A 26752-nucleotide genomic window follows, 5' to 3' on the forward strand; every position below is an offset into this window, starting at 1 on the left:
TCACCTTTACAAGAAACAGTGTCACCATAGGTGAAGAACAAAGCTCCCACTGACATGCTCTGCACTGTGGATCTCAGATGGTGGGGTAGCTGTGCATCTAACATGAGTCTCTCCCACGTAACAAGTGCAGCATTCCTTCAGCTTCCTGAAGAAACTGATCTACACTTTTCAACCAAGATCCTGTCAAGGACAGGTTGGAAAAGAGAAGAGTAAACAGGGACTTGGAGGATGGCAGAGTGCTGACTGCAACAAGCTGCTCAGAAAGGTTGTGGAGTCTCCATCTCTACAGGTCTTCCAAACTTGCCTGGATGTGTTCCTGTGTGATTTACTCTGGGTGATGCTGCTCTAAAAGGGGGGTTGGACTAGGTGACCTTCACAGGTCCTTTCCAACTCCTATCATGCTGTGATTCTGTGACAGTACAAATTGGTGTATAGTATATACAAACATGTTTCTCTTTTATTCTATGGAATAGCATTTAAAAATGCTAATTTGGATTGTTACTGCATTAACATAATCCTTCTGTTTTAAAATTTAAAAACTTTGATTGTACTTACTGAAAGAAAACATCTTTATGGATGCCACTGTACATCTAAAACAGTTTAGTAACCATGATTTGCAGATGCTTGAGTTGAAAACATCCAGGACAGCTCTGTAATAGAGTGGCAGTGTATTGGCAAGGTAATGACAAGAGGCTTCACCCCACAGATTACAGCAGAGTTAGTGCCACTGGCATCTTAGTGCAGACAACATGATGCAACTGCATGAGATGTGAACAGTGCATCAGAGACTTGTGCTCTCAAATACTTGATCTGGACAAAGTGATGAACTGCTTCTCTTTCCTTGTTATTGATACGACTGGGAGCATGCCACAATCAAGGCTTGAAAATATTTCAGTGTTTCAAGGCTCAGAATATGGTTTCTTGCTGCTTTCTCATATTTAACTGTTTGGGTTAGAATGTTGTTTGGTAAAGTCAAAAAGAAAACTACTTGAATTTGGAAGGAGGTTTGGATTAGCTGAGCAAAGATTTGGGGAAAGGAAACACTGTGACTGTTAATCTTGAAAACAATTATCATAGAGGAATGAGGTGATCAGAGTCTGTGGAGAAGTGAGGGTGCAAAGGGAGAGGAGGAAGAGGAAGGAATTAATTATTCCACTAACTGTAGTGGAAGAGTCAGTACAAACTCCAGCCCTGATGCTGTATGTGGACACCAGTATGGAGCTGCACAGTGGGATTTTCTGCCTCTGGCTGTGCACTTAATGTGATTTCAGAATAAACCAAGGCTGGGAGAGGCTGAGGTCTCCAGAGTACCTGCCATTACTGTTAGAGGAGTTGGGAAGTCTAATGATTATTCAGCTCGATTCTTAGCTATCAGATTTCCTCTGCTAGCTTTGCCTCACTTGACCACTGAGTATGTATTCTCCTTGGTTTAGGAGCTGGGCTTGAAAACCTCGGGTTTGACTTGCAGAAACACCCAAGGCATCAGCTGAAAGGTTTTGAATGCATGCAATGTCAGGGTGAGTATCTGAGTTAAGATATATTTGTTCTGCCTAGGTATGCAAATGGAGAGAGAGGAAAGCCTTAAAGACAAAGTTCACTTAGGAGAAGTGTAATGTTTACATTAACATCAGCTGCTCAGCTCTGCTAGTGCTCAAAGAAGGACAACTTACATAACTGCCTCAAGAGAGTGACGCAAATCAAACACTTCTCTTTACCTTACACCTTTACCTTATGCAGCAAAACCTGTTTGAGATGGGATCAAGTCTTTTCTAAAGACACAGAGTTGTGAGGGATACTATGGGAAGTCTAATGTAAATAGAAACTAGACCACTGATCTGCAAAGAATTTTGGGAATTTTTGGTCTGCAACAAAATGCTAATTCCCATTTCTACAACATGAGAGAAATTTGATTTTCTTTACTAGAGACTCTAGTAAGCAAAGTATTCTCTACAGGATTTCTCCAAATCAGAGCCTTATCATGTAGTAAATGAGTATTTTAATGTCTGTTAATGCTATATAAAATATGGAATTCAACCTGAAATTTCAGAAAACATATTTTTTGTTGTGTTTTCCTCATCCTTTCAGTATTATCATCCTCTATTTCTTTAGGGAAGTTCCTAACCTCAGAGGTCCTTTGGATACATATGAAACTCCAAACATAGAATCATAAACTTTCTGTTCTATTACGAAGATTTCTTAAATGATTGTGTTGTCCCCTAAAGCACATGAGAAACAGTGCCTTATGGAATTCAAAATTATCTGTCTGCCTTACAGTTCAATTAAGTTTCAACCAATTCAAAAGACAAATTTTGTGGAGCAGTAAACAAAGCATTGCTTCAAAGGTTGCAATAAAAGTTTATTTCGATTCCAAAATTATATCAATACCATAAAAATAATAATAAAAAATAAATAATCCAGGAAATGTTAATAAAAAATGAAAACTATTACTTATTTACCAATATAAGAAAATATATTTTTCTTAACAACCTCCTCTCTCAGTAAGCAAGACAAAGCCTTTACTAATAACAACATCAACAGGACTGTTTTGGTTCAATAAGGAAAAACTACTCAAGCTCAGGAGTTAATGTCTTGCTTTTTAAGTGTCTTTTGAAAAAAATAACCATAGGAAAAGCCAAACAGCCTGTGATTTTCACAAAGCTGGAGAAGAAGTCTAATTTTAAAAATTATTTACCTTGGTTTAAATGATAGTGAAACTTGTTAAAAAGCTGAATTTTCAGTTGGGCAATACGCCTTTAAAACATGACTGACGGCATCAGGATTTACTCCAAAGGATATTACTTTCATTTTAACAAAATGCATCATAATACAATGAGTTTTCAGTTCTGTTTCCTGTGTCAGAGCAAGGTTTTTCCCACTTGCAGTGGTTCCATAGCCATGCACGTAGAAAGACAGGTATCCTCTCTCTCCTCACCATACCCAGGAGTGAATTATAGTCATTCCAGGTATTCAGTCTGCTCTTTTTATAAAGGGTTAAACTCCTTCCTTCCAAGAAACATGAATATGTCACAAGCCCACAGGCACATAGTCCTCTGCTGGATGTTATTCTAGGTAGCTTTATCAACTACAAACAGAGATAACCACCTGCAATAATTCTTTTAACATTATTTAAACAGTTTGTCTGTCTCTTTCACATGTCAGCCATTTTAACTACCCTTTAGCTCTGGTATCAGGAATACATAGACCTTTAAAAATTACATAATGAGAATTAACTACGTAAATACAAACGTACGGCTGGAGATGTTTTTCTCAAGTGATAGCAGTTTTGTTTGCTTAGCCATTATAGTTGAGTGGGTATGGAATAACTTGCAAAACAGGCTGAAAACCATGGTCTGTCCTGTGGGTATGCTCTGTCATCTGTTTCTGACAGGCAAATACAAATTCACAAGCTGCGCTAATGCTGAAATTTAAGAATCCACCTGACCATGCGTGTTCATGAAAGAACAGTAGCAATTTCTGCGTTCTGACTGCAAACAGACTGGTTTCGGTTGGAAGGGACCTCCAAAGATCCCTTCCAACTGCAGTGAACAGGGACATCCTCCAGTAGATCAGGTTGCCCAGAGCCCTGTTGAGCCTCACCTGGAATACTTCCAAGGAAGGGGCCTCAACTACCTCCCCGGGCATCCTGTTCCAGTGTTCCACCACCCTCGTGGTAAAGAACTTTCTCCTAACATCCAACTTAAATCTACTCCAATTTCAAACCATTTTATTAAAAGGACTTGGTTTATGTGCTGTGCTGATTCAAACCTGACTTACGGTGACTGCACTGCTGTGTTATTAGCTGTTCATGTACTTAAGGTGTTTCATTTGCCTCAGTACCTTAAAAAACCCAGCAAACGTCAGAGAGGCCTGGCACTGTTCAGTTGTTTGTTAAAACTGTTAAGGCTGTCAGTCCCATTTTGTCAGAGGTGACCGCTATTCCATGGGAGAGTCTGCTGGAGAGCCACTAGGACTGGAGCATCTTCCATTATGAGGAAACGCTGAGAGCTGGGGCTGTTCAGCCTGAAGAAAGCTATGAGTGGGATGTCATTAATGCTGATCAATATTTAAAGGGTGCACATCAGGAGGGTGGAGCCAGACTCTTCTCAGTGGTGTCCAGTGAAAAGCTGAGGGACAGTGGACACAAACTGCAACACAGGAGCTTCCAGGTAGAGATAAGGAAAAGCTTTATTTTGAGGGTGGCAGAGCGCTGGTGGAGGCTGCTCAGAGAGGCTGTGGTGTCTCCATCGCTGGAGGCATTCCAAACCTGCCTGGATGTGTTCTTGTGTGATTTACTCTGGGTGACCCTGCTCTAGCAGGGGACTTGGACTAGATGATCCTCAGAGGTCTCTTCCAACCCCGGTCATGCTGTGGTTCTGTGAGGCCCACCATTTTGAGGCGAGCTGCTGCACCCATTTTCGAACCCGCACGGTCCCGCCGCAATGCCCAGGCTTCCCGCCGAGCTTCCATGGAGCGGTTAACAGCGGTTAAAGCCCTGTCGGGCCCCGCTGCAGGAGAACTAGCCGTTGGCGCCTGCAGAGAACCTAGGGCAGGGGGAAAGAGGCGACGCGACCAGAGGCCCGCTCCATCACCGAAGTTCGGCCAACACCACTACCGCCGGTCCCGCCTCACCGTGACGTGCCACCGCTACCGCCCCGCCCGTCGCGGCTGTGACGGCAGCACGGTGCGCCGGGTTGCGGGAGTTGGCGCGAAGGTGGGGGTGCCGGAGGCATGGAGCTGGAGGCGTCCCGCTAGCCAGATAAACCGCTGCCGGCAGCATGGTGAGCGCATCGCGGGGCCGCGAGTGTTCTTCCGCACTCCGTGCTATCCCCTGGGAGGGGTGGTGAGGGAGGGAGGGGAACGTTGCGCAGTTTCCCGCCGGCAGCAGGGCCGGATGGCGTTTACCTCTAGCCGCGGCTGCAGCTCCGCGGATCTTGGAATCGTTGGACTCGGTTTCGGTTGAATCCCCTTGCCTGAGTGCGACCTGTGCGTCGTGGCGGAGCGGCAGAGGCCTGCCTGGGCGGGAGCGGCTGTGAGCTGCGGAGGAGAGGCCGCCCGCCCTGCAGCGCCCGCGCGTTTCCCGCCTCTCCTGCCCTGTGCGGCCGAGGCCCGGCTTGCCCCACAGGAAAGGAAAATAAACCCTTGGCCGAGGAGGTGCCCCCAGATTGTGCCTTTGCCCCGAGAGGGAAGCGTCTGGGCCTCTTCTGCTTCCCCCTGAAACCCGGTGGGGAATTAGGTACGGATCGTGGGCTTTTCTTGGGGGTATAAAGCGAACGAACTAATCTCTCTTTAAACGCAGACTGCCGAAGTTTTAACTCGTCGTTTAATATCTGTAAGAGTAAACACGGGGGTGCTTCTCCTGCCGAGTTGGACGGTGTGCAGTATTTACAGAAAAACAAAGTAACAAAGTGGGGGAAAACACACGACACTTAAAGTCTAGAAGTAGATGTTTGTGTAAATAATAAAGGATGCCACCCTCAGCAGGATCTATTGAGTCTGCAAATATAAACATATACCTGTTTGTGTGTGTGCTTTCCAAAGTGTTGCTCACCTGTGCAGCCATTAGAAGATGGTATCGCCTCATCATCTCTGGCTCAAGTAAATTATCACCTACTCAGGTGGAGTCTCTGTGCAGGTGTTTTACTGGCTTAACTACCAATGCTGTTCAAAGCCAGTCATGTTCAACTTTGCTTTTGGAACTCTCCATATAGTTTAAACTTGTTTATATCTTCCACCTGATGCTCATCAATGATGGGTGATACAGTGTGAGGCTTCCACAGTACTGACAGACCTGCCTGCAATAAGAATTCTGAAACTGTTGAACTGGGATATTGTCATAGTTTAAGAGTGGCTGATGGCTGTAAATTATGTATGAGGACAAGTCTGCCTCTGCTGTTCCCCTACCATGACCTCTAGAAAAACGAGTTGTGCTGATACACTTGCTTCCTTCTTTCCCACCTTCCTGGGACAAAGCTTTCTGAACATCACACATCTCACAATGTCTGGTATTTTCTTAGAAGGGAGGAAGACAACCATCATTCCCTTTCACTGCTGAAGAGAGGAGGCTGTGTGACCATCTTTGCTGCAGCTGTGGAGATAGAGGCAAAAATACAGTTGTGCTAGTAACTGTATAGCGAGTTCTGTGCAGTGACAGCTCAAGTGTACTGGAATTTAATATCATACCCTTGCAAACAGCATCTAAGCTGTGCTGAACTGACATGCATAGAGTTACACAATGAACTCATTTGTCCCAGAAGGGATTTATTGTTTTTATCTAGATTATTGGCTTGACCCAATTCCCAAGCAGAGAGCTATACTAGTACAGTTAAGGGGATGAATAGCAGGGACCAGGCGCTACTTGAGTTGCCTGTAGCTGAGACACTCATGGCCAAAGTTGGCATCAGCTGGTGTGTACTAAGACTAATACTGCTCAAAAACTACTGTAAGTACCTGTGCTGCAGTTACCAGTTAGTAAACATTCAGTAAAACAAGCATCACTGATTACACTGCAGTGATACTATAAATTTGATTTCTCTAGACACACCAGATATCAGAGCTGATATTTGCCCCAAACTTGCACTGAAATAGGCACACTGTGAGTAAATCCGATTCTTTTGGTGCAAGGCTGTCATATAAGGCACACTCCGGAATACCTGAAATAAAGTGCATTACTTTTTCTTGCAGTCAGTTTTCTATCTCATATTGTATTTTGAGGTGCAAACTGAGTAAGATGATATTATTTTGGAAAACATTCTACCTTACTGGACATTAGTCTTTTAAAAACACTGTGACTGTTATCGTTAGGTTGAGACGGTTCTATCATCAGTGTTGAAGTAGTTGATCTGCTTTTGAAATTCAGGAAAAAAACAACCATGGAGTGTTCATGACTTTAACAACAAATGACTTTTTTGAGGTTGATATTTACCAAAGTCTTAAAAGTCACCCTGACAAACTCTCCAAAGAGTATCCAGTCTTTGTACTACCTAACAAATAGGTTTCAATTCTATGGGTGTTATTCTCCTTGATGAAACAGAAAAAAGTTTTTCAAGAGAAGACTTGCAACCTGACATGATTAGTTGCCATGGTCTTCTGTTAATGTGAAAGCTTACTACTTCACTTGGAGTCAAAAACTACCCAGATGAACTCTATAGAGCTATTAGCTGGGTAGCAGCTAGCCCTGAGTCCCACCCACCCTTTACTTGCTATATATGTTTAGGCCATAGGAGGTATTATCTACTTCTAAAATGGCTGCTACCCCTGGAGGTAGTGATAACCAACCAGGTACATATAGTCTGCAGTTCTATTTAATAAAACTGAAATTTTTTTTTCCAAGTCATATGTGGGTGCACAGTAGTACTTAAACAAAAAATTAAAAAATAATTACATGTTCTGTATTTTTATATGTTTAAAAAGCATTTTATGGTTGTACTGTGTATGGTCAGATACTAAGGTTACTAAATACTAAGATACTAAGGATACTAAGATCTTTTGGCACTCTTTGTATTAAGTTCTTTCTCTTTGTTTAAATATTAATCTGTTTTTTTATTGGCTGATTTTTTTTTTCAGTTGGATGAGAATTACTCTCCTAAATATATAGAGAGATGGTGGATGCAGTAAGTCCCACTGCCTGACTGTTTTTCAGCTCTCGGTGCATTTTTTTTTTAGTATTTTTAAATATTTATTTTTTAATATTTTTACATTGGAGACTACTTCATACCCAAGGTGATAATTTTAACTGAAAAATATTTAGGCTAGGTTTATGATGCTTAATTGGAAAGTAAATAAATTAAGCATCTGTCTTAAGCCACTATTTCATTTTTAATGGAAGTTTATTTTGAGGTGTGTATGGGTAAAATTGTCCTACTTAAGGGAAAAATAAACTTGCCATGCTTTAAAAACAGAAGGTGTTGAAGCAGCTATGTTTTAATCAGCTGATCTTTTTCTTAATTGTAAAAACAACAAAAAAATCAAGATCAAATATAATAATGGAGCTGTTGAGAAACTAATTTAAGTGTGATGTTTTGTAGCGTGAGAGCTCTAAGAGCTATCTGTAATTTAAAATTGATGAATCTCTTTTCTCTCTTGCTTAGGATATCCGGAGATTCTTTGGGGTTGTACCTCCTGGAAAACGACAAGAATGTGAGGCTGTGAAAAAGAGTGAGAAAGTTAAAAATGGTGAAGAACCTCTGAGTGGGAAGAAAAAGGGAAAGGAGACTAAGGTTAGTCTTGATTTTTTCTTATTTGTGGAGTGCTTGATTGCCCTGGTTTAGAGTTGTTTGGTTCTCTGGTATTTTTTAAAGTTGTAGTTCTTCTCATATATTCAAACTCCAGACTGCATGTTAGTTATTTTGATAGGCATGAGAGTAAGCTGTTATTTAATATTTTAGCAGCAAACTTTTTAGCGGCTGGTGAGCAAAACTGCTAATTTTAAAAATACTTGGATGGCAGGGCAAAGGGGTGAGGTAAGTAAAGTTGTTGTTACTGGATGCTAACGTAGGAATAGTCCGATGTGCTTGAAGTTATTTAGCTATAGCCTACAGTTCTCTAAGTAGCTCTGCTTATTTAATTATTAATTAAGATTGAGGCTTACAGTAGATGAAAACATGACAACTTTGTATGCTTACAAGTAAGGTAAAGTCTCTGAAGTAGGTGCTTTTTTGCTGTTTTTTTTAACCACCTGTATTTTCTAAACACCTGTAGGAAAAACATTAACACTGTCTTCCTTTAATGGTGCCCCTTAAGTAAACCTGTTGCCAACCCCTAATTCTGTAAAATGGCAGGTTAAAATCAGATTGGGTGCCAGTCTCAAAGCACTTCTGTTAATCTCAGAGAACTGATACAAAAAGGGAAGAAGTGCCTAAAGATGGATTTAAAATCACTTTAGAGAATGGAAGGATTTCTAATGGGGGAGAATGTTTAATAGGAAGAATCACAATCCAGAAGTAAGATATTGCTTAAAAAATATTTTGGCTGTATAATTTCCTTGTTTCAACATGAAAATAGAGGAGCATTCAGGGAAAGTGAAAGGCATAGTAGTTCTCTTATGTAATCTATTATTTTTACTTTGTAATTCTCCAATTTATACCAAGGCTTTAAAAGGTTTCAGATTAGAATTGTATGGGGGTTATAAAATGCATAGTGAAGTCGATATGAAATTACATATTGGTAGGAATTTACATCCGTGCATGACTACAAAACAAGCATAGCTGGTAGTTTGGTATGCCCAGGAAACTTCCTACCTACCTCTGAATATTGTTTTTCAAAGCATCTAAAACTTGTATTTAAAAAAATCCCAAATGGTGACATAGTTTAATAGTAGCTGCTGATCCTAGGTAGAACAGGTTTGCTGACCGTGACCACTGCACTACTTAACAAGTGAGAGAAGAAGCTGCAAGCAACCAGGACACACAATAGGAAATCCATCTAGCCTCAGATGTTCTGTCTCCTTTTTCCTTTTTTTTTTTTTTTATCCTTCCAATTAGCTGTATTTTGCTCTAAGGTTGTGTTGAATTCTGGTGGTTTATGGCTAAGCCATATCTAGAATGGAGCCAATAGGCAAAGCTGAATTACTGGCATGTACCACCTCTGATTTTGGTTAAACCATGTTAATTTCTTTTTTGGCATAAGAGTTGGAAGTGCTTGAAAATCTGTTTAATTTACTTTGATTAGCATTAAACCTGACTATTCCCAACATAGACATCTAAGGTTTGCTTGGTGCATGTGTAGCTTCACTGCAGCCATTTCTCCTGCATTTCCTCTGCCTTGCACCTTTCTTCCCTCCTTCTCATGAGTTAGCATAAGACTTTATAAATGTCATATTGGGAAATGAATAATTACTGTTAGAAACTCAGAAATTTGAATGTGTAACTGAGTAAAATCCTGAAGAATCTGTTTACTGGTTGAACTGATGGACTGTTACTCTTAGGTGAATAATTCACCCAGTGAAGATGACTGGAAACCAAAGCGGATAAACAAGAAAAGGAGAATAATCTATGACTCAGGTAGTGTTCACAGTTGTTTCTGGAGGCTTCTTTGTGTCTCTGCAAGGTCAATATACTTTTAAACATTTATCAGTAATTATTGATGGATAGCTAAGATACATTTGATAATAATGAGTAGAGGGCATATGCATGTAATATACATTGAAAAGTAACTTCTATAAAACCACTGCTGAGAAAACAAAAAAAACAATCTTTCTCACTTGGTTTGCTTAATGTGTGTTCACCTATATTAATGTTATGTGATAAGTTACGTAAAGCTTGTATGTATGTGGTGGAAGTCTACATTTATTTTGTGGTCAAAATACAGATTCAGAAGAGGAGGTGCAGCCAGTGCAAAAATCCAAGAAGCCACCTGAGAAAAAAGCAGCTGCTCCAAAACTTGGTAAAGTTTTAAAGCGCGATCCTGTTGTTTATGTTTCAGAGACAGGTAATGGAAGAAATAAATCATTACAAGTTCAGTTGTAATGGGGTGAATTATGTCACAGTTGGAATGGATTGCTTGTCTGAATACTCATACCCATAAAACTTACATTGAGACAGGAGAACATAATTTGTCTTAAACAAGCTGGTCAAAAGCACTTCAGAACTTTAACCTCAATTTGTAAAGTCAGGAGCAGGGTAAAACCTCAAAGTGATGTTGGATACTGGCTTAGATTAATTTGCACTGGCATGTAATTTCATGAGCTAACGCTTCCCTGCATCTCTCTCTCCTTACTATAGTTTAAGCTTACTATAGTTTAAGCTTGAGGAAATACTGTCCATTGCTGCTGTGGTTGAATGTAGTTAATACAGCCGCTTCGAGTTCAGCCGAGACTGTAACTAGCAGGAATTCTGGGTTTGTCTCCTAGCATAGTGTTCTTCACTAGCCACGGGACTGTCCCTGTGTGGATTCTTAGAAACTGATACTTAAGAGACTCGAATTCAAATATATTTTGATTTTTAAAAAAGTTTAAATGTTAAAATTCCAGGAGTTCTGTGATCCCTCTGAGTTTTAGGATGCATATTTGGAAAAGTAGACAGAGTCCATGGGTGAAGGGTTTTCTTGATAAGATCATTGCTGAATATAAACATTGCCTCCTAATAATTATAATGCATATCATGTAATTTTAAATCAAAAGAAGGATTATTTGCTGCAGCATCCTATTAGGAATGTGGCTGAGCTGCCTTTTATCTATACCATCTTCCTTCTTGGACTCTTTTCAGAGTCATTACTTCCAAGACGTTTTGTGCTTATTTTATTTGTCCTAGATGTTTGACCTGGCATTTAGCTGTACTGTGCCATGTATTCACACAAGCTCAATTTTCCAAAGGATCCTGGAAGCTTTCTTGTTTCTCCTTTTTTCAAACCTTTGCTGCTTTTGGCAACTTTGACACCACACCCTTTCTAATTAAGAAGTGTAGGCGTATGATCATATTGTTGGGGAATAAACACAACATATTTAGATTGGTTATGAAATTCCAGGTGGTGTAATCAAGTTTTTTTTCCTGCATAGGGATGCCATGGAAACACAGGTCAAGGTTATTGGTGAAATCCATGAAAAGCATGGCTCAAGGTTACTCTTATCTAAAGTACACACAAGCTGACTTAATAGTCTATGACTAAAACAATGCTTTTGTAACCTCAAGACTTAATACTTGAATTTTGTTTATGTTTAATCTGTGTAAACTGTTTCTTCATCTTAATGGAGCTCTCCAGCTGAGTGTGTTTTAATGGCAGTAGTACAGCTATTGGCCTGAGATAAATGTCTTACAGGAACAGGAATCTAGGCATAGTAGTAGCAAAGATCCTAATGAAATTTGAAGGCATCGGGTCTTTTGATGTTTTAGGGTGATGCAGCTGAAAACTTAAATCAAGACTATGCTTGTTGGACATCCTGAAGCCCCATGGCAGGGGATTTGGAACTAGATCATCTTCAGGGTCCTTTCCAACCCAAATCACTCTGTGGGTCCATGAAATTGTAGTGTAGGGAACAGCCTTTTTCTTTTCATCAATTAGTGTCTGTTTTCTGTTCCATCTCCAGCATGACTTGTGAGCCCAGTTGAAGATTAGGTAGATTTTTTTTTTTTTAATATTTAACCAGATTTCTGTTTTTAGTCCTGTAAGTGCAAATGAATCTTATTTTTAATGTGCTGTTCCTCACATGAGACAGCAAATTTTTAATGTAGGACTCAAGATCATAGTACAGTTCTCTTGCCCCTATCATAAGAAGAACACAGCTGTTGTGAGGGGGAACCTTAAAGCTGCCTTCTAATACCTGAAGGGATCCAACATGAAGGCTGGAGAGGGACTTTTCATAAGAGTGTCTAGTGTTAGGACAAGGGGGAATAGTTTTAAGCTGAGGGAGAGCAGGTTCAGAAGTTCTCCAGTATGAGGGTGTTGGGTGAGCAGCTGAGTCTAGTGGAGAGGAGTCCTTGCCCATGGCTGGGGAGGTTGGAGTAAATGATTCCTAAGATCCCTTCCAACCTAAGCCATTCTATGATAAAACTTCATAAAATACGGAGTCCTGCAAATTATTTCTGTTTACAAAGTCACTATTACATTGAAAAAAAAAAAAAAGCAACACATAATTCCTTACTATATCAGTAATTCATACACTGTTGTTGTAGGCATTGAAGTGGTATGGATACAAGTAACATTTGCAGGTAGCTCATTTTATTCCAGCTATGGTTCAGAGTTCATGTCACATTTAAAAAAAAAATTATAGATACATCGTGTGTCTATAATGTTACAATTTGCTTTGAAATTTTGCAGCAGGATGCAGGAGATTTTTTTTTTTTAACAGGTTTATTTCAGATTTGTAGTTTTCGTGAATGTAAGCATGGATGGCAAATTTTTGCACTTAGGCATGTACAGTGTTTTCAGAAGATGAAAAAATTTCTGAAGTTACTGCAGTTCACTTTGCTGTAGAGCTTCTCCATTTTGTTTTTCAATATTTGCAGAAATTACTTTCATGTAGAAATATCATAAACTACTTTTAACATTGTGTGTAACATTCAGTAATTTTAATGGTTGGACTCTATCTTAAAGGTCTTTTCCCTAGTTCCCACTTTTCCTGTATAAACTTCCTGTGAATTTTCATTTCTAACTTACTTGTAAATGACTCAGCTAATGTGCTAGATTAGCTTAAAATCTAAAAGAGGACTTTGTTTGGTGTCGTTGTGGTGGTTCTGTGGTGTGTTTTTTCTAGACTAGTTCATTTTGTCTGAAACAGAATGCTGTGTCCTGACAGGCTCAGTAAGCTGAGCTGCAGGTGGAAAAAATTAACACATTATACTTGTCTGGAATTTTTTCCATGTTATTTCCTACTCTTCCCCCACCCCCACCCCGGTTTCCTTATTCAGTGAAGCCAAATCAATAATTATTTCCATCATTCAGTAAACTCGTGCTAGGTTGATGGTTGGACTTGATGATCTTAAAGCTCTCTTCTAACCAAAGCAGTTCTATGATTCTATAAAAACTTCAGGCAACTAAACCAGAAATTGAAGTTTTTATTGCATGCTGAGGAATCAGATCTGCTTTTGTGAAATGATAAAGCTGCTGTTATGGTAAAAGTAATCAGTTCATGTGACTAAAACTCTCTGTAATAAAGTGGAAAGAGTTAATGGACTGATAACTTCTGATTGCATGCCAAGGTTAACACACACAGCAGTTTCTATGGCAAGTTCTATTTAATTTGGAATGGATTGCTGTAACTGATGGTTTTGCAGATGAAGATCATTCAGTTTAGATATATTCAGCCTTCTTATACCTTTTAATGCTCCCAAAACATCTTTCTAAAGGTATTTTTTAAGTATGAGTGTGCATGAGAATTTTATTTGGTAGGGACTGGACAAAGGGTAGCAAAGGTGGTGTAGTTTGGCACTGAAGTGTGTAATTGCAACTAGGTTACTGCATTGTGGTCGAGGTTTCTTCCCTTAAAGTGGAAAATGACAAAGGCAGCTTCTTGAAATTATCTCTGATAGTTGAAAAATCCAAATGTAAATTTCATTTCAGGGGAGTAAAGCTGGAATGGTTCTGCTAAGTTTTGTATTTTTATAACAGTGTGGAACCTTGACATGTCTGTATAGGCCAAGTGCTAACAATTGTAGTTTAAAGTGCATGTTTGTAGTACATCTAAAATCAATTGGCTGGTTGAGAAATGACATAAAAATGCCTAAATGACTGTACAGAGCAGTTTTTGAAATGTAGGTTTGCAGCTACTGTGGTTTTATATGCGGAGGAAGACAGGAAAAAAAATGCACTTTGCTAGTCACACATAGGGTCTGGGTTTTTTGGAGGGAGTTCAGCAGGCTCAGTTGGAATCACCTTGCTGGCTTTTTTGGGAAGTGGTGGTTAACTTCAAGATAATCTTCTTAAAGATTTACTTTAACCAAAAGGTGAATATAAAACTCAGTCCTAATGAGTGTTGGGTCTGAGTACTGGCCAATCCATACTTAAAAGCATCAAACCTCAAAACATTGACTTCTTTTTTTATACCTACACTATTTTTTCTACCCTCAATTTTATCTTTGACAGCAACATTTACTGCTCTAGATTGCAAGTACTTTAGGACAGGAGCTGTTACAAGTACTTGTGCAGATGTGGTGCCATTAATGAATGTCCTGAATGTTGTCATTTTACGTAATTAATGTAGATTTAATGACACTTGGATGGGAGGTGGTCTTTCAGCTCCATACAGAAATACTTATGTAGCAGTCTACAAACACTAATTTAACATACATTTATCATAGTAAATGTGAATTATTTGTAACCTGTAGTTGCTCTGCCCACATTTGGAATTTGTTTTATAACATCATAGTAAGAGGTTGTCTCTGCTGCAAATATTTTGCATTTTAAACAGAATAGGAGCTAAGGAATTGTTCTAATACTGATGAAGAACTCAACATACAGAAGTAATAAATGAAGATGAGTAAAATCTGTTGTTTTGAAGCCCATCTTATGATCTTTCCTATACTGCTTGTTGCCATTGTCCCATCCTGCTGTAGATTGCTTCCTGTAGTCATTCCTGAGCCTTTTAAAAATAATCTGAATTTAAACATGTTTAAACCAGCCTAGATGATTTTGCTAGAGTTGTCAGGGAGCAGCAGCACTTGTTCTGCAATCAGCAGGTGAAAGCCTATTGAGGACAGGTGAAGCTAGGAAAGAGGAAGATGAGTAACAAACAGTTGCAGGTGGGCTGCAGGTGTTAGCTCATTAACCTAATAGTGCTGCTGCTATAAGAATATATCAAATGAAAGTCAGATGTACTTTAATGCCATGAAATAGTCTCGAAACCCCCAGGATTTAACAGCTGTTGTTTGTTGCTAGGGAAGTTTGGCCTTGTATGTTGCCTGGCATAACAGGTCCTTGCTTCATGTGTGGTGTAGCATCCAGAATGATTCAAAGCAGTCTCCTGGTTGTCATGCCTTTGTGTTCATCAATCACATGATTAGCTTTCTCTCTGTCACATAATGCTCCCATGAAATGCTATCTCAGCTGCTCACCAAGCAATTGCTGTAAGAATGCAATTAATCAATTTTTATAATCTAAAATCCATATTTTCCTTTTTATTCCCCCACAAATGACTGGTTTGCTTGTATGAATGATGTTTCCTCTTACAGATCATCTGTTGAGAAACACTGACTTGAATAATTCAGCAGCAGTGCTAAGACTTTTGGTGTTTTCCAAGTTGTAAATGAAGTCACCTGCATGCTTGTGAGGAAACTAAAGTGTCCAACTGATGAGCTCTGCCGTTCACTCCTCTGGCAGTGGGCATGCCTGAGCAGTTCACTTCAAGGAAGAAGTGTTGAAGGTTTACTGAAAAAGTTGATGTTCCTAAATATGTAAGGAACATCATATATAAATAAGAGGGGTACTTGGAGATAGGCAAGTTTGGGATGTGCCTGTGAATTTCCTGAACCTGATGTGAAACTGTAGCCTGGGTGTCTATAGCCCTAAATCATCTTTTGAAACCTGCTTTACAGGATTGGAGTGGTTTTGTTCCCGAATGACCAATTCCATGTTCTCATTCTGCCTTTAAAGTCTAGAGAGGACTCTTCATAGGTGTCCTGAGTCTTGTCCTTCTGCAGCCACCACAGTCAATAAATGCTCTTAATCTTCTTGTTTCTAGGAAGAACATAATTAAAGCAAAACTCAAATTATTGATAATACATAGTGCTGGCATCATAAATAACTCAAATCCATGTCCTCTTTAATTAAAAATTATATTTACTCTGCTTTTTTCTACTTTAATGAAAGCAATATCCTGAGTGGTTATTTTTGTGGTGTTGTTTAAATGGTTCTGAGTGAATAATGGAAAAAAATCAATACTGCATGTGGATCTTCTGATAACACTACTGATGAGTAAAGATTCCTTCCTAGCTGAAAGCAGTCCTTAGCTTAAGAAAAGCTGGGATCAGGGGAGCAGAATAGGATTTATATCTTATTTCTGAGACAAATAAATGTAATTACATCTATGTGAACTGCTTATTTCTAGTAATAGTTAAAAGAAAAAAAAATAAGCAAAAACACTTCTGGAATTAAGTTTTGAGGTAAGCAGTTTCCTATTTGGTTCTTGAACTGTTGTACATTAGAAGCTTGAAGCATCCAGTGTCCAAATCTCCTAGATGTGTAATAGTTTCTTAAATTGAGCTGAACAGCAGGAAGAGATTTATTGCTGCCTAGGGAAAGTAAGTCATGCTGAGAGTAGTAAAACTACCTTGTTGGTGAAACTTGCTGCTTTTAGTTGGGGGCATGGACTTGAGTTTTCCAGTGTTGCTTTGTGAATCTAATTGGCAAAAATGCAACTTTCTCATAGATAGTTTTTTGTCTTCAAGCATTATTCTTTTAACTGCTGAATCAATTTCCTGCCTTCCAGACATATCTTTGTTTCATTTTCCTTCTCTCAGAACTTTCTCTGCCAGGAATAGTCAGTGTCCCTTTGTACTTGTTACATTCTACTTGCTGTTCAGTAGCAGAAAGTTTCATCTCTGCTGAACGCCAGATGACAGGCATGCCACATCATCTAAGCATAGGGAAGTGACCAAGAAAAATTCTGTATGAAAAGAAATCTGGGGCCTGAAGTAGAGATGAGTGGAAAATTAATACATTTTTGTGATAATACTGTCAATTTATGTTCAGTTATGAAAGGTGTTTAGAACCGTCTGTGTTTACAATGTGTTGAGTGTCTGAAACTTCTCTATTTTGAGAAAAATAAAACCAGCCTTCAGTTAGAGGCATGCAAATGAGACAGTCCCTGTTTCTGTTCCTCTCAAGTCTTTGTGCTTTATTCTTTCTGCCTAATGTTCATTTGGGGGATTTTCTTGCAGTTTGCTTCTTAGCCCTTGCGCACTTTGAGGTTTTTAGAATTCCCAAAGGAAGTGCTTTTATCACCATTGAAGAGGTTTGTCTTCTGTGCTGTCATTTAGTTGAATCATTTGGCAGTGATACCTCTTGAGTTTTTGGTACCTTTCATTTCATTTGTGTAACTGTCAGACTTCACAGCATGACACAACTTTTTGAAGTCCATAGTAATATTTTTTTGTTGGTTGATTGACTAGGTGAAGAATTTTAGTTCAGAAAAAATAAATTACCATCAAAGCCTCTTTCACTTTTTCATTGCTGGGAAGACTGTGTCCTGGCTACTACACAAAGCTCCTAAAAGGAAAGACTTGAGTTTTTGTTTAGTGGTCTGTGGGCTCATTCTTAATGAAACTGTATATGCCACTTTTTCTCCTCCTTTTAAACTGAAAAAAATTCTGTTTCTTATGCTGATCTTCCTGATTTCTGTGTTCTGTGAAATGGCTGTGTTTCTTTGAGGTTGTTTTGACTGTACTAGAAGAAGAGTGTTCATGTGCAGAAATGTAGGAGATATCGAATAGAATCATTTTGCTTGGAAAAGACCTTTAGGATCATCAAGTCCAACCATTATCTAACTGTGCCAAGTCTGGTGCTAAAATGTGTCCCTCAGCACCACATCCCTGAGGCTTTTAAACACCTCCAGGGATGAAGATTAAACCACCTCCCTAGGATGCCTATTCCACTGTTTGAGAGCCCTTGCAGTCAAGAAGTCTTTTATAATATCCAGCCTAAACCTCCCCTGGTGCAACTTAAGGCCATTTTCTCTTGTTACTAGGGAGAAGAAAATAGCTGCCACCTGGCTCCAACCTCCTTTTAGGGAGTCAGAGACTGAGCAATGAGGTCTCCCCTTCAGCCTCCTTTACTCCAGAATAAACTCCATTTACCTCATCTGCTCCTCACCAGACCTGTTGTCTAGACCCTTCACCAGCTTCCCTGTGACCCACACCAGCACGTCAATGTCCTTCTTGTAGTGAGGGTCCCAAAACTGAACCCAGTACTCAAGGTGTGGCCACACCAGTGCTGAGTATAGGGAGGCAATCACTGTCCTAGTCTGGCTGCAGTATTGTTGATCCAGACCTGGATGCTGGTGGCCACCTGGGCACACTGATGGCTGATGTTCAGCTGGCTGCCAGCTGCTGGAATCTGACAAAAAGGGAGAAGAGTGGAGAAAAACAAAACCAAACCCTAGAGTTTTTCTGTTAAACATTGAGAATTATGAGCAGTACTGTAAAAACAACTAGTAAGCTTGTTCAAGGAGCTTTTTGTAAGTAGAGTGTATTTTTCCCTTGGTTTATAGTTTAATATTGAGAGACTCTTAATATGCAAGTCTAAAAGCCTACACTAAGTGCTCTGTTAATGAATACAATAAAGTAATAAAATAAATAGGTTTCACTTTGTACTTCAAGCTCTATGTGAAGCAAGATTTGTGCTGCTCCATTTATTGGATTAAGGAGAGGGTTCAAAATTCAGTGACCTAGGGTTTTTTATTGCCTTCCTTGTTTCATAAAGGAAAGGTTTTCTTTGTGAATATCTCTAAGTGAGAGGTAATGTATGAACATAAGTAATGTTTGTGTCTTTATTTCAGTAACTCACTCTTCAATCTTGAGCTGTGCTGCTAAATACTATGTTGTGCAACTCAGCCTTTTTTTAATACCTTCTAAACACAATATTTTCTTAATCTGAGTGCATGTAATCTGCCAAAATAGTTCTCTTGACAGTCCTGTTGTAAGAACTTAAATTTCACATGCCAGAAGTAATAGAGTATTTTTCATGTTTAGATGAAGAAGATGACTTTGTCAATAAAAGAATTTCTCTGAAGCCCAAGGAAAATGGGACGTCGGCGATTGGTTGTCCAGAAACAACTGCAGTGAAAAAGGAAGAAGTCAAATCACGAGCTAAAAGCAAACCAGTATCTCCAGTGAAACAGACTCCTACCTCAGCACTGGATTATTTTGGGACAAGTAGAGTCCAACGATCAGAAAAGAAACTGGTAGCCAGTAAAAGGAAAGAAGTAAGTCCTGATGATGTTCCTTTAGGCTGCTGATGTGTCTGGTAACAGATCAAAATGGCCAGTTCAATGCCTGCAGGGAGGTAATTAACTGCTTGTTCTACCTAATGTTACTTTTAATGACCGCTCAGTTCAGTTCTGATGGTACATGCAGGTATATGAATTACTCAAATGCAAATTGAATAGTGTGTCCATGTATGAGAAGATAGCACAAAGTTAATGTCATTTTCTCCATTGCTTCTTCTCCAGTGTCTTGACTTAAAACTGATTTCTGAGATTAGTGAGTAGATGGAATAGCTTAGAGTTGGAGGTTTAGGGCAGGAGCAAGAGGAGGGAGGTATCTTTCCCAAGCTTTATGGCACACATATCTATGGAATGACAAAGCAATGAAGTATGGAGGAAAGGCTGAGGGACCTCGAGCTTTTTAGTCTGGAGAAGAGAAGGCTGAGAGGGGATTTAATAAATGTTTATAAATATAGGAGGGCTGGGTGTCAAGAAGGAAAGGACACTTCTCACTTGTGCCCTGTGATAGGACAAGGGGCAATGGATGTAAACTACAGCACAATAAGTTTCACCTCAACATGAGGAAGAGCTCCTTTACTGTAAGGGTCATGGAGCACTGCACGAGGCTCCCCAGAGGGCTTGTGGAGTCTCCTTCTCTGGAGACTCAAGACCCGTCTGGATGTGTTCCTGTGCAACCTGCATTAGATTCCATGGCCCTGCTCTGGCGAGGGGGTTGGACTTGGATCTCCAGAAATGCCTTCCAACCTCTAACATCCTGTGAAATGAGAAATTCACAATGTGGTTACTGATTTCCCCTTCAAATGGGCCACGTGATAGTTTCAAAGATGCTCAGCATTGTTTGAAGAAATGAGGTATTTAGTGGTTTTGTGTTGAATAGTAATCGTCTTGAAAACAGCCTTGTTTTCAATAGCGTTTAGAGAGGTAGGAATAAAATGCTGCATGTCTTATTTTCTAGAATATACAAAATGAATTATTACAGATTAAATTATTATAATTTATACACCATTGGGAAAACTGAACTGTGTTTTTTTTCTTAAATACAGCCTTCACAAAGCAGAGACAGCACACTAGATGATGAGGCCATTGCTAGGCAACTGCAGCTTGAAGAAGACTCAGAGGTAAAAGCTCTATTATTTGCTGCCCTATGCCAGGAGCAGTTTGTGTAATTTAAAATTGTTTTTCCTTAAGATAGACTTTCCATGTGTACTCTAAATAAAGTGTAATAAACTTCTTCTGTGCACTTAACTCTTGCACATAGATGCAAACATAGTCACACAGTTACTTTTATGGGCATTATTTCAGTTAGACAAATAGAGCATCTCACTTAACCTACCTTCTATCTCTTCAGATTTTCTCTGCCTGTGCACTTGATATGTCTGTAATAGTCTTGCTTTTCACACATAATTAGCTTTCTGCTTCCTCATTTTTTAGTGGTTTTTGTTTTGTGGTTTGATTTTTGTGGGTTTTTTTAGCCCTGCTCATTCCATGGAGTGAACAATGAAAAGCCATTGCCAGTCATTATTTGTTTCACTTGTCACCAGAGTTTTCTTAAAGCTGAGAAAAAAATTAAATTACCCTAATATGTGTGCCTTAAACTTTCCTGTCTGAATCAGTGGTGATGTGAAGGAAAGGTACACTTGTGGTAGATGTTTACTTGTTCTTGGGAAAATCAGTTAATTTTCCTATATTGGTAATATTGAGTATAATTTGAAATAAATATCCTGCCAAACTTGGTCTCATTTTTGATCTCCCCAGATGAGCGATGACTCTATTAGAAAGTTAAACATTCTGTCAGGAAAAAGAAGGTGGTGTTTTTCATCTGAACTGATCTTGCCTCCAGCACTCATTGTCATCATCCTTTATCTCATTTATCATCAAATGCATGTACTTTGTACTTTATTTGAAGTGTATCTCTGCCTCTCTGGTTTGTGTCCCTCCCCTTCTTACTGTCCCCAGGGAAGAAGGGCACATAAAAGTAATACCTGTAGCATATTGGTTTTCTAAAGTCATCTGTTTGGATCTTGTAGCATAGCATGTTTGACTTACAGTTCTGAAAATATTTTTGTTGGGTTTTTTTTAAGCAATAACCAATAATTATTGGCATTAGTGTACACTGTTCAGGAGTAGCAAATGTTTTCCCCAGGGGCCCATGTTGGATAGGGAAGATAAGTTGATCAGTTATCGCTGTAGATGTTGCATTTGTTTTGTTAGGTGAAATTAAAAATGAAACAACCTGGTTTTGTTTCTTACAATTGAAACTTCCTCAGGTTCCATGTGCAGTGTTAGTTCTTACTGGCTCTTCTGTCAAAGCCAGTCGGTTGTGCAAGCAGAAATAGTGAAGTGAAAAGTATATAGCAGATGGAACCAACAACAAGAGCTGGGCTAAGAGCAGTAGCTAAATTCCCCCAAACTGCCAGTTTTTTCTCTTTTTTTATATGGTAAATTGCTATCAGTAAACAAGACTAAAACATTCTTTGAGATATAGTAATACTTTAACACAGGTATTGTTCCTATTTGTCTTTTGGGGCTGTTCTTTGAAGTTTTCTGAAGCCAGCAGGTTTTGTCTCAGTGCAAGCTGGTTGTTGTGAGATCCTGCCTTCAAGTTTTGATTTGCATTTAATAATCCAAGCTTTAACAAAAGATAAGCAACAAAAAATATGAAGGACTAGAAAACGTTTGTGAAAACAGATTGTTCAGGTGTATGAATGTTTCCAGTGCAACAAATCCAGACTACTTTTCTCATTAGACTTCAGTCTCTTTTTGGAGGAAACAATTTTTTTTTATCTTCCAGTTGGAGAGACAGCTGCATGAAGATGAAGAATTTGCTAAAACTTTGGCCATGTTGGATGAAACACCCCAGAAGAAAAAGGTTCAGTTTTTAAAAGTTTTTAAAAGTTTTTAGAAATTGTATTGCTGTCAGTGTTCCTTAGACATCAAATATTTGAGACTTCCATATAAACACATTAAAAACAGCAAGAAAATGTTTGCATGAGAATAACACTTCTCATGCTTGTCCTCCAGGATTTCCCTCAGTCATCAGATGTGGTCTTTCCTGATCAGATAGCAGGCGTTGTTGGATCTTTGTTTGCTTCTACTGAAATGGGACTCTTAAGTTCTAGTTCTCAAGTGAAGTGTATTGCTGAAGACTCATGATTTAGGTCAGCTAAAGCTCTGCTGGTTCAGAGGGACCAGATTGAATAAAATGAGCCAATGGCACAAACTGGTGAAAAGCGATGGGAGAGAAAGGAAGGAGAATATTCTCCTTTGAGACATGGGACAAGCAGGGATTTTGGGAGCTTTGAGACTAACCCCAGTAGTGGAAACCTTCCCAATGCTCATTGCTTCTGGTGTACAGTGCAGTAAAATATTTGCTGTTATACATTAAAGGTTTTATTGTTTCAAATTTTTAATTTGAATATAGCAAGTGTTTTTACTTCTAGATTAGTAAACCAATTAGGACTGAAATTTACTGTAACCTGGAAGTTTGTCAGGCTTTTGCCTGAAGGAATTTATGTGCATGGCTGAGTGTAGAACTTGCTCAGCTACCTGCCTTATGTTGTGACTTCTGGTGGGAATCAGCTTTGTCAGATGTCATTCAGTCTATTGTACTTAAGAGCAGTGAAAGTTGGGGATTGGACTTACTGGTACCCTGGGACATGCATGGCTGACTATGGCATTGTGTGTGTGTGCTTAGGCTCGGAGAGATTCAGGAGGGGAGCAGACAGTGCTGAGCATCAAGAGCAGTCCTAACGTGACAGAAAGATGCAAGCAGTCAGAAGGAGGTAGGACATGGAATACAGAAAACATTTATGAGTTTATATTAATAAGACACATTCTTATGTATATATATATTCCTCTTTGAAGGGAAAGCAGCAAACTTGACAGGTGAAGCAAAGGATTGCAGTCCAAAGCAGCAAACTAAACCTGAACATTCCAAGGGCTCTCGTTCATCCCCACAATCTGATGGTAAAACAGCAAGAGAGTCGACAGATAAGCTCTTGCCTTTGAAACCCAGCTCTAAGCTGGTGTCTCTGAAACAAAAAGCAGGGACTGCTGAAAAGGAAACAGGAGCTCAAAGTTCAGTATCTAAAGAAAAAGCTGCTTCAGGGAAAGAAGAGAGGACAACACCAAAGAAGGAGAAAATTTCTCCCAAGAAGGCTGAGGTAGGAGCTATCAAAATGAATTTGTCTTGATGGAGTTTTCAGGAAAATAGTTTTCCTTTATTGTTATTTGTGTCATTGCTGTAACTTGGTGTACTTTGAGTCCAGAAGGACAATTTTAAACCACTTGGATTCTGTTAAGGCTTTAAGTTCCTAGCAATTGTAAAAATACAGGGGGGAGAAAAATCATCTGGGAAAAATGTAAATGAAATGTATGAAGGTACTGGGAGTTCTTTAATGCTCATCAGGATATGACAATACACTGCAAAATCAGTTCCCTGCTTTCACATTTACCTATCCTGGGAAAATATGGAAAGCAGGAATTGTGACACTTCCCTAGTGAGTGAAAGTTTGTGTATGTGAGCACGGTGACCTTGTGGATCCATACTGCTGTTAAAATGATAAATGGCATTGGTGGGTTTTCTCCTCCCTCCCTAGTCTCTTGTTTCTGAAGTGTATTTCTTATGATTGATACATTATTTGGAATATAATTTAGTTTCAACTCTCTGATTCAGTAACTGTATTATTGCACACACTGGCAGTTACTGGCAATCTTAAGAATGAAGTACAAAATACCCTGCTTTTGGTACTTAAATAGCAGTTGTAATTGGGAGGGAGAGTCTGCAGCTTTTTGGAGGGAGTTTTAAATAATGTTTTTCTGATTTAAAAAAAAAAAAGTATCTCTGAAGGTCTAATTTGTAGTATTTCTACTTTTATGTAAGTATAGATCTTGTCTGTACTTGAGCATCATTTTGAAATAAAATAGGATCTGAATTTAAAGCAGCAGTTTATGAATTAAGTGAGCATGTGGGATACAAGTGAATCTGCAGAAACTTGACAGTGAATACATATTCTTTGAACTCTCCGGCAAATTTTTTTATTTGAAATCTTTAAAAAGAACAGAAAATGCATAAAACACAGGCAGGAAAACCGGCGTAAGCTTTGCTCTTACATGTTAATAGATTAAAGCAAGTGTTAGAACTTTCCGTTTGGTGCATTAAAACGTTTCAAGCTGTGATGCTTCAGTTTCTTTTGTTTTATATTTGTATTAAGTGTATTGTTTTTGGTGGTGGTGTTTTTTTTCCCATCCTACCCAAGTCTGTAAGTCCTGAAGACTCTGAAAAGAAGCGAAGCAATTATGAAGCCTACCGAAGCTTCCTTAATCGTGAGGGACCAAAAGCGCTGGGTTCCAAAGAGATACCTCAGGTGAGTTTGGCTACAGTAAAATTCTTTAGGTAGAAGTGGAATGTCTCACAGGCTCACTGTTAGAAGTGATCTGACAAGCGTCAATTAAACTGTTTTAAACCTGGCATTTTTCTCAAAGTGTGTATTGGCAGAAGCTAAATAGTATTGCAGAGCTTGACAGAATGATTTGGGGTGGAAGGGACCTTCAAAATCAACCCTCCTGCCCTGGGCAGGGACACCTTCCACTAGACCAGGTTGCTCAACGCCTCATCCAGTCTGGTCTTGAACACCTACTGGGAGGGGGCATCCATGACCTTCCTGTGCAACCTGTTCCAATGTCTCACCACACTCACTGTAAAGAATTTCTTCCTAATCTCCAGTCTAAATCTGCCCTCCTCAAGCTTCAGTCCATTCTCCCTATCACTACAGGCCATTGTAAAAAGTCCCTTCCCAGCTTTCTGGTAGTCTCCCTTCAGGTACTGGAAGGCTGCTATAAGGTCTCCTGCACAAAGTGTTAGAAGTATGATTGCTCAGGTAAAGAAGGTGTGAATTTGTTGATAGCTATTCCTTTTAATGGCTTTTGACCCTTTAAAGCTGTTACCTAGCTAGGTATCATAGGCTTATGTTTAATGTTTCATAGGGTGTGTGACACAGTAGGGGGTTAAAGAAGCTTATATAGTGAAGAGGTATTTGATAGAATTGCATCAGGTAATGGTTATTTTCTGCAATGCTCTGCTTCTCAGGGAGCTGAAAACTGCTTGGAAGGCCTGACCTTCGTCATTACAGGTGTTCTGGAGTGTATTGAGAGAGATGAGGCCAAGTCTCTGATCGAGCGGTACGGAGGCAAAGTAACCGGCAACGTCAGCAAGAAGACAAACTATCTGGTCATGGGGCGAGACTGTGGCCAGGCAAAGTGTGAAAAGGTGGGTTCCAGTGCCTGAGCAAAGCAGAAGTGAAACTGAAGTGTTCATCTCTGTAGGGTTTTTAACTCATCCCTGCCAAAAGGAGGCACTACTACCAATTAAGTGCATGTTCAAAAGGAAAGGCTGTCTCCTGTTCTAGGGTTTTGTGGTTTGTGTGTGCATATACACAGGTATACGTGAGCATACAACAACAGAAAGGTATTTTTGTGTGTTCCTAAACATCTATACTGGAAAGCACTGGGAAGTGAATTATGTGACTCCTAACTTTACTTGCCCTGACTTTTAATTCTCTGTTTTGCTGCAGGCATCAGCTTTAGGGACAAAAGTTATTGATGAAGATGGGCTGTTTGATCTTATTCGAACTATGCCAGGCAAGAAGTCCAAATATGAGCTGGCAGCTGAAACAGAGGTTTGTTTGTTAAAGACTTAGCAGGGGGGATTGCTTTTTGCTTTGGTTTGTTTTTAATTGGAAGGAGTTTTGATCTTCTGTTCCAGTAACAGTGACCCTGTGATTGTCAGTTTGACCTGCTAGGTTAAAAGTACTGAAAGTGTTCTATTTATGTTTAAAATTTCTACTTGGGACCTATAGATTTTTTTTTTTTTTAATTATTCTTCCCCCCATCTTTAATTTTTATATTCCTGTATTGTATGTGTTTTAGATACAATTATCTCCTCAGTCAGGTATCTCCTTAGATATTTTTTAGTTTTAAACTATTTATTCTTTAAAATAAGTGACAGTGACTGATCCAATGTGGCACTCAGGCCTAATATAAAATCACACTATAAACATGGGACAGCTTTACCATGTGTATACATAACACATGTTGTCTTTATATGGTACTTGAACTAACAATATTAAAAGTAAATTTTGGGGGGAATACTGTAGAAACAGTAACTTTAGTTTTGTTTTTTCTTTTTTTTTAAATTCACATTTGAATGTAGTCTTTAAAGGCTGATAAAACATTACTAAAATCTCTTAGCTCAAGCATGTTGTACACTTGGTTGAGCCCTTGGCACTTCTGATGTGGCTAGACATGAATTGTTGCATGTAAAGGTACTGTTGGTGTCAAAGCTTCCTAGCTAATTACTTTCACTCCCTTTTGAATTGTGTTTTG

General features: G+C 39.2%; 1 protein-coding gene across 1 annotated transcript in view; it reads left to right on the plus strand.

Moving 5' to 3' along the window:
- The first annotated feature begins 4465 nt into the window (after positions 1-4465).
- Positions 4466-26752, plus strand: part of RFC1 (replication factor C subunit 1) — a 32628-nt gene continuing 10341 nt past the window's right edge. Inside the window, exons 1-13 of the mRNA XM_054383301.1 lie at positions 4466-4859; positions 4976-5259; positions 8088-8216; positions 9923-9998; positions 10306-10425; positions 19116-19348; positions 20413-20487; positions 22161-22238; positions 23064-23151; positions 23234-23532; positions 24628-24735; positions 25458-25637; positions 25942-26046. Coding sequence (XP_054239276.1) covers positions 4466-4859; positions 4976-5259; positions 8088-8216; positions 9923-9998; positions 10306-10425; positions 19116-19348; positions 20413-20487; positions 22161-22238; positions 23064-23151; positions 23234-23532; positions 24628-24735; positions 25458-25637; positions 25942-26046 — 2169 coding nt within the window. The remainder of the gene's footprint in view (positions 4860-4975; positions 5260-8087; positions 8217-9922; positions 9999-10305; positions 10426-19115; positions 19349-20412; positions 20488-22160; positions 22239-23063; positions 23152-23233; positions 23533-24627; positions 24736-25457; positions 25638-25941; positions 26047-26752) is intronic.

The sequence above is a fragment of the Indicator indicator genome, chromosome 8, assembly GCF_027791375.1.
Source record: "Indicator indicator isolate 239-I01 chromosome 8, UM_Iind_1.1, whole genome shotgun sequence".
In the NCBI taxonomy this organism is placed as follows: Eukaryota; Metazoa; Chordata; class Aves; order Piciformes; family Indicatoridae; genus Indicator; species Indicator indicator.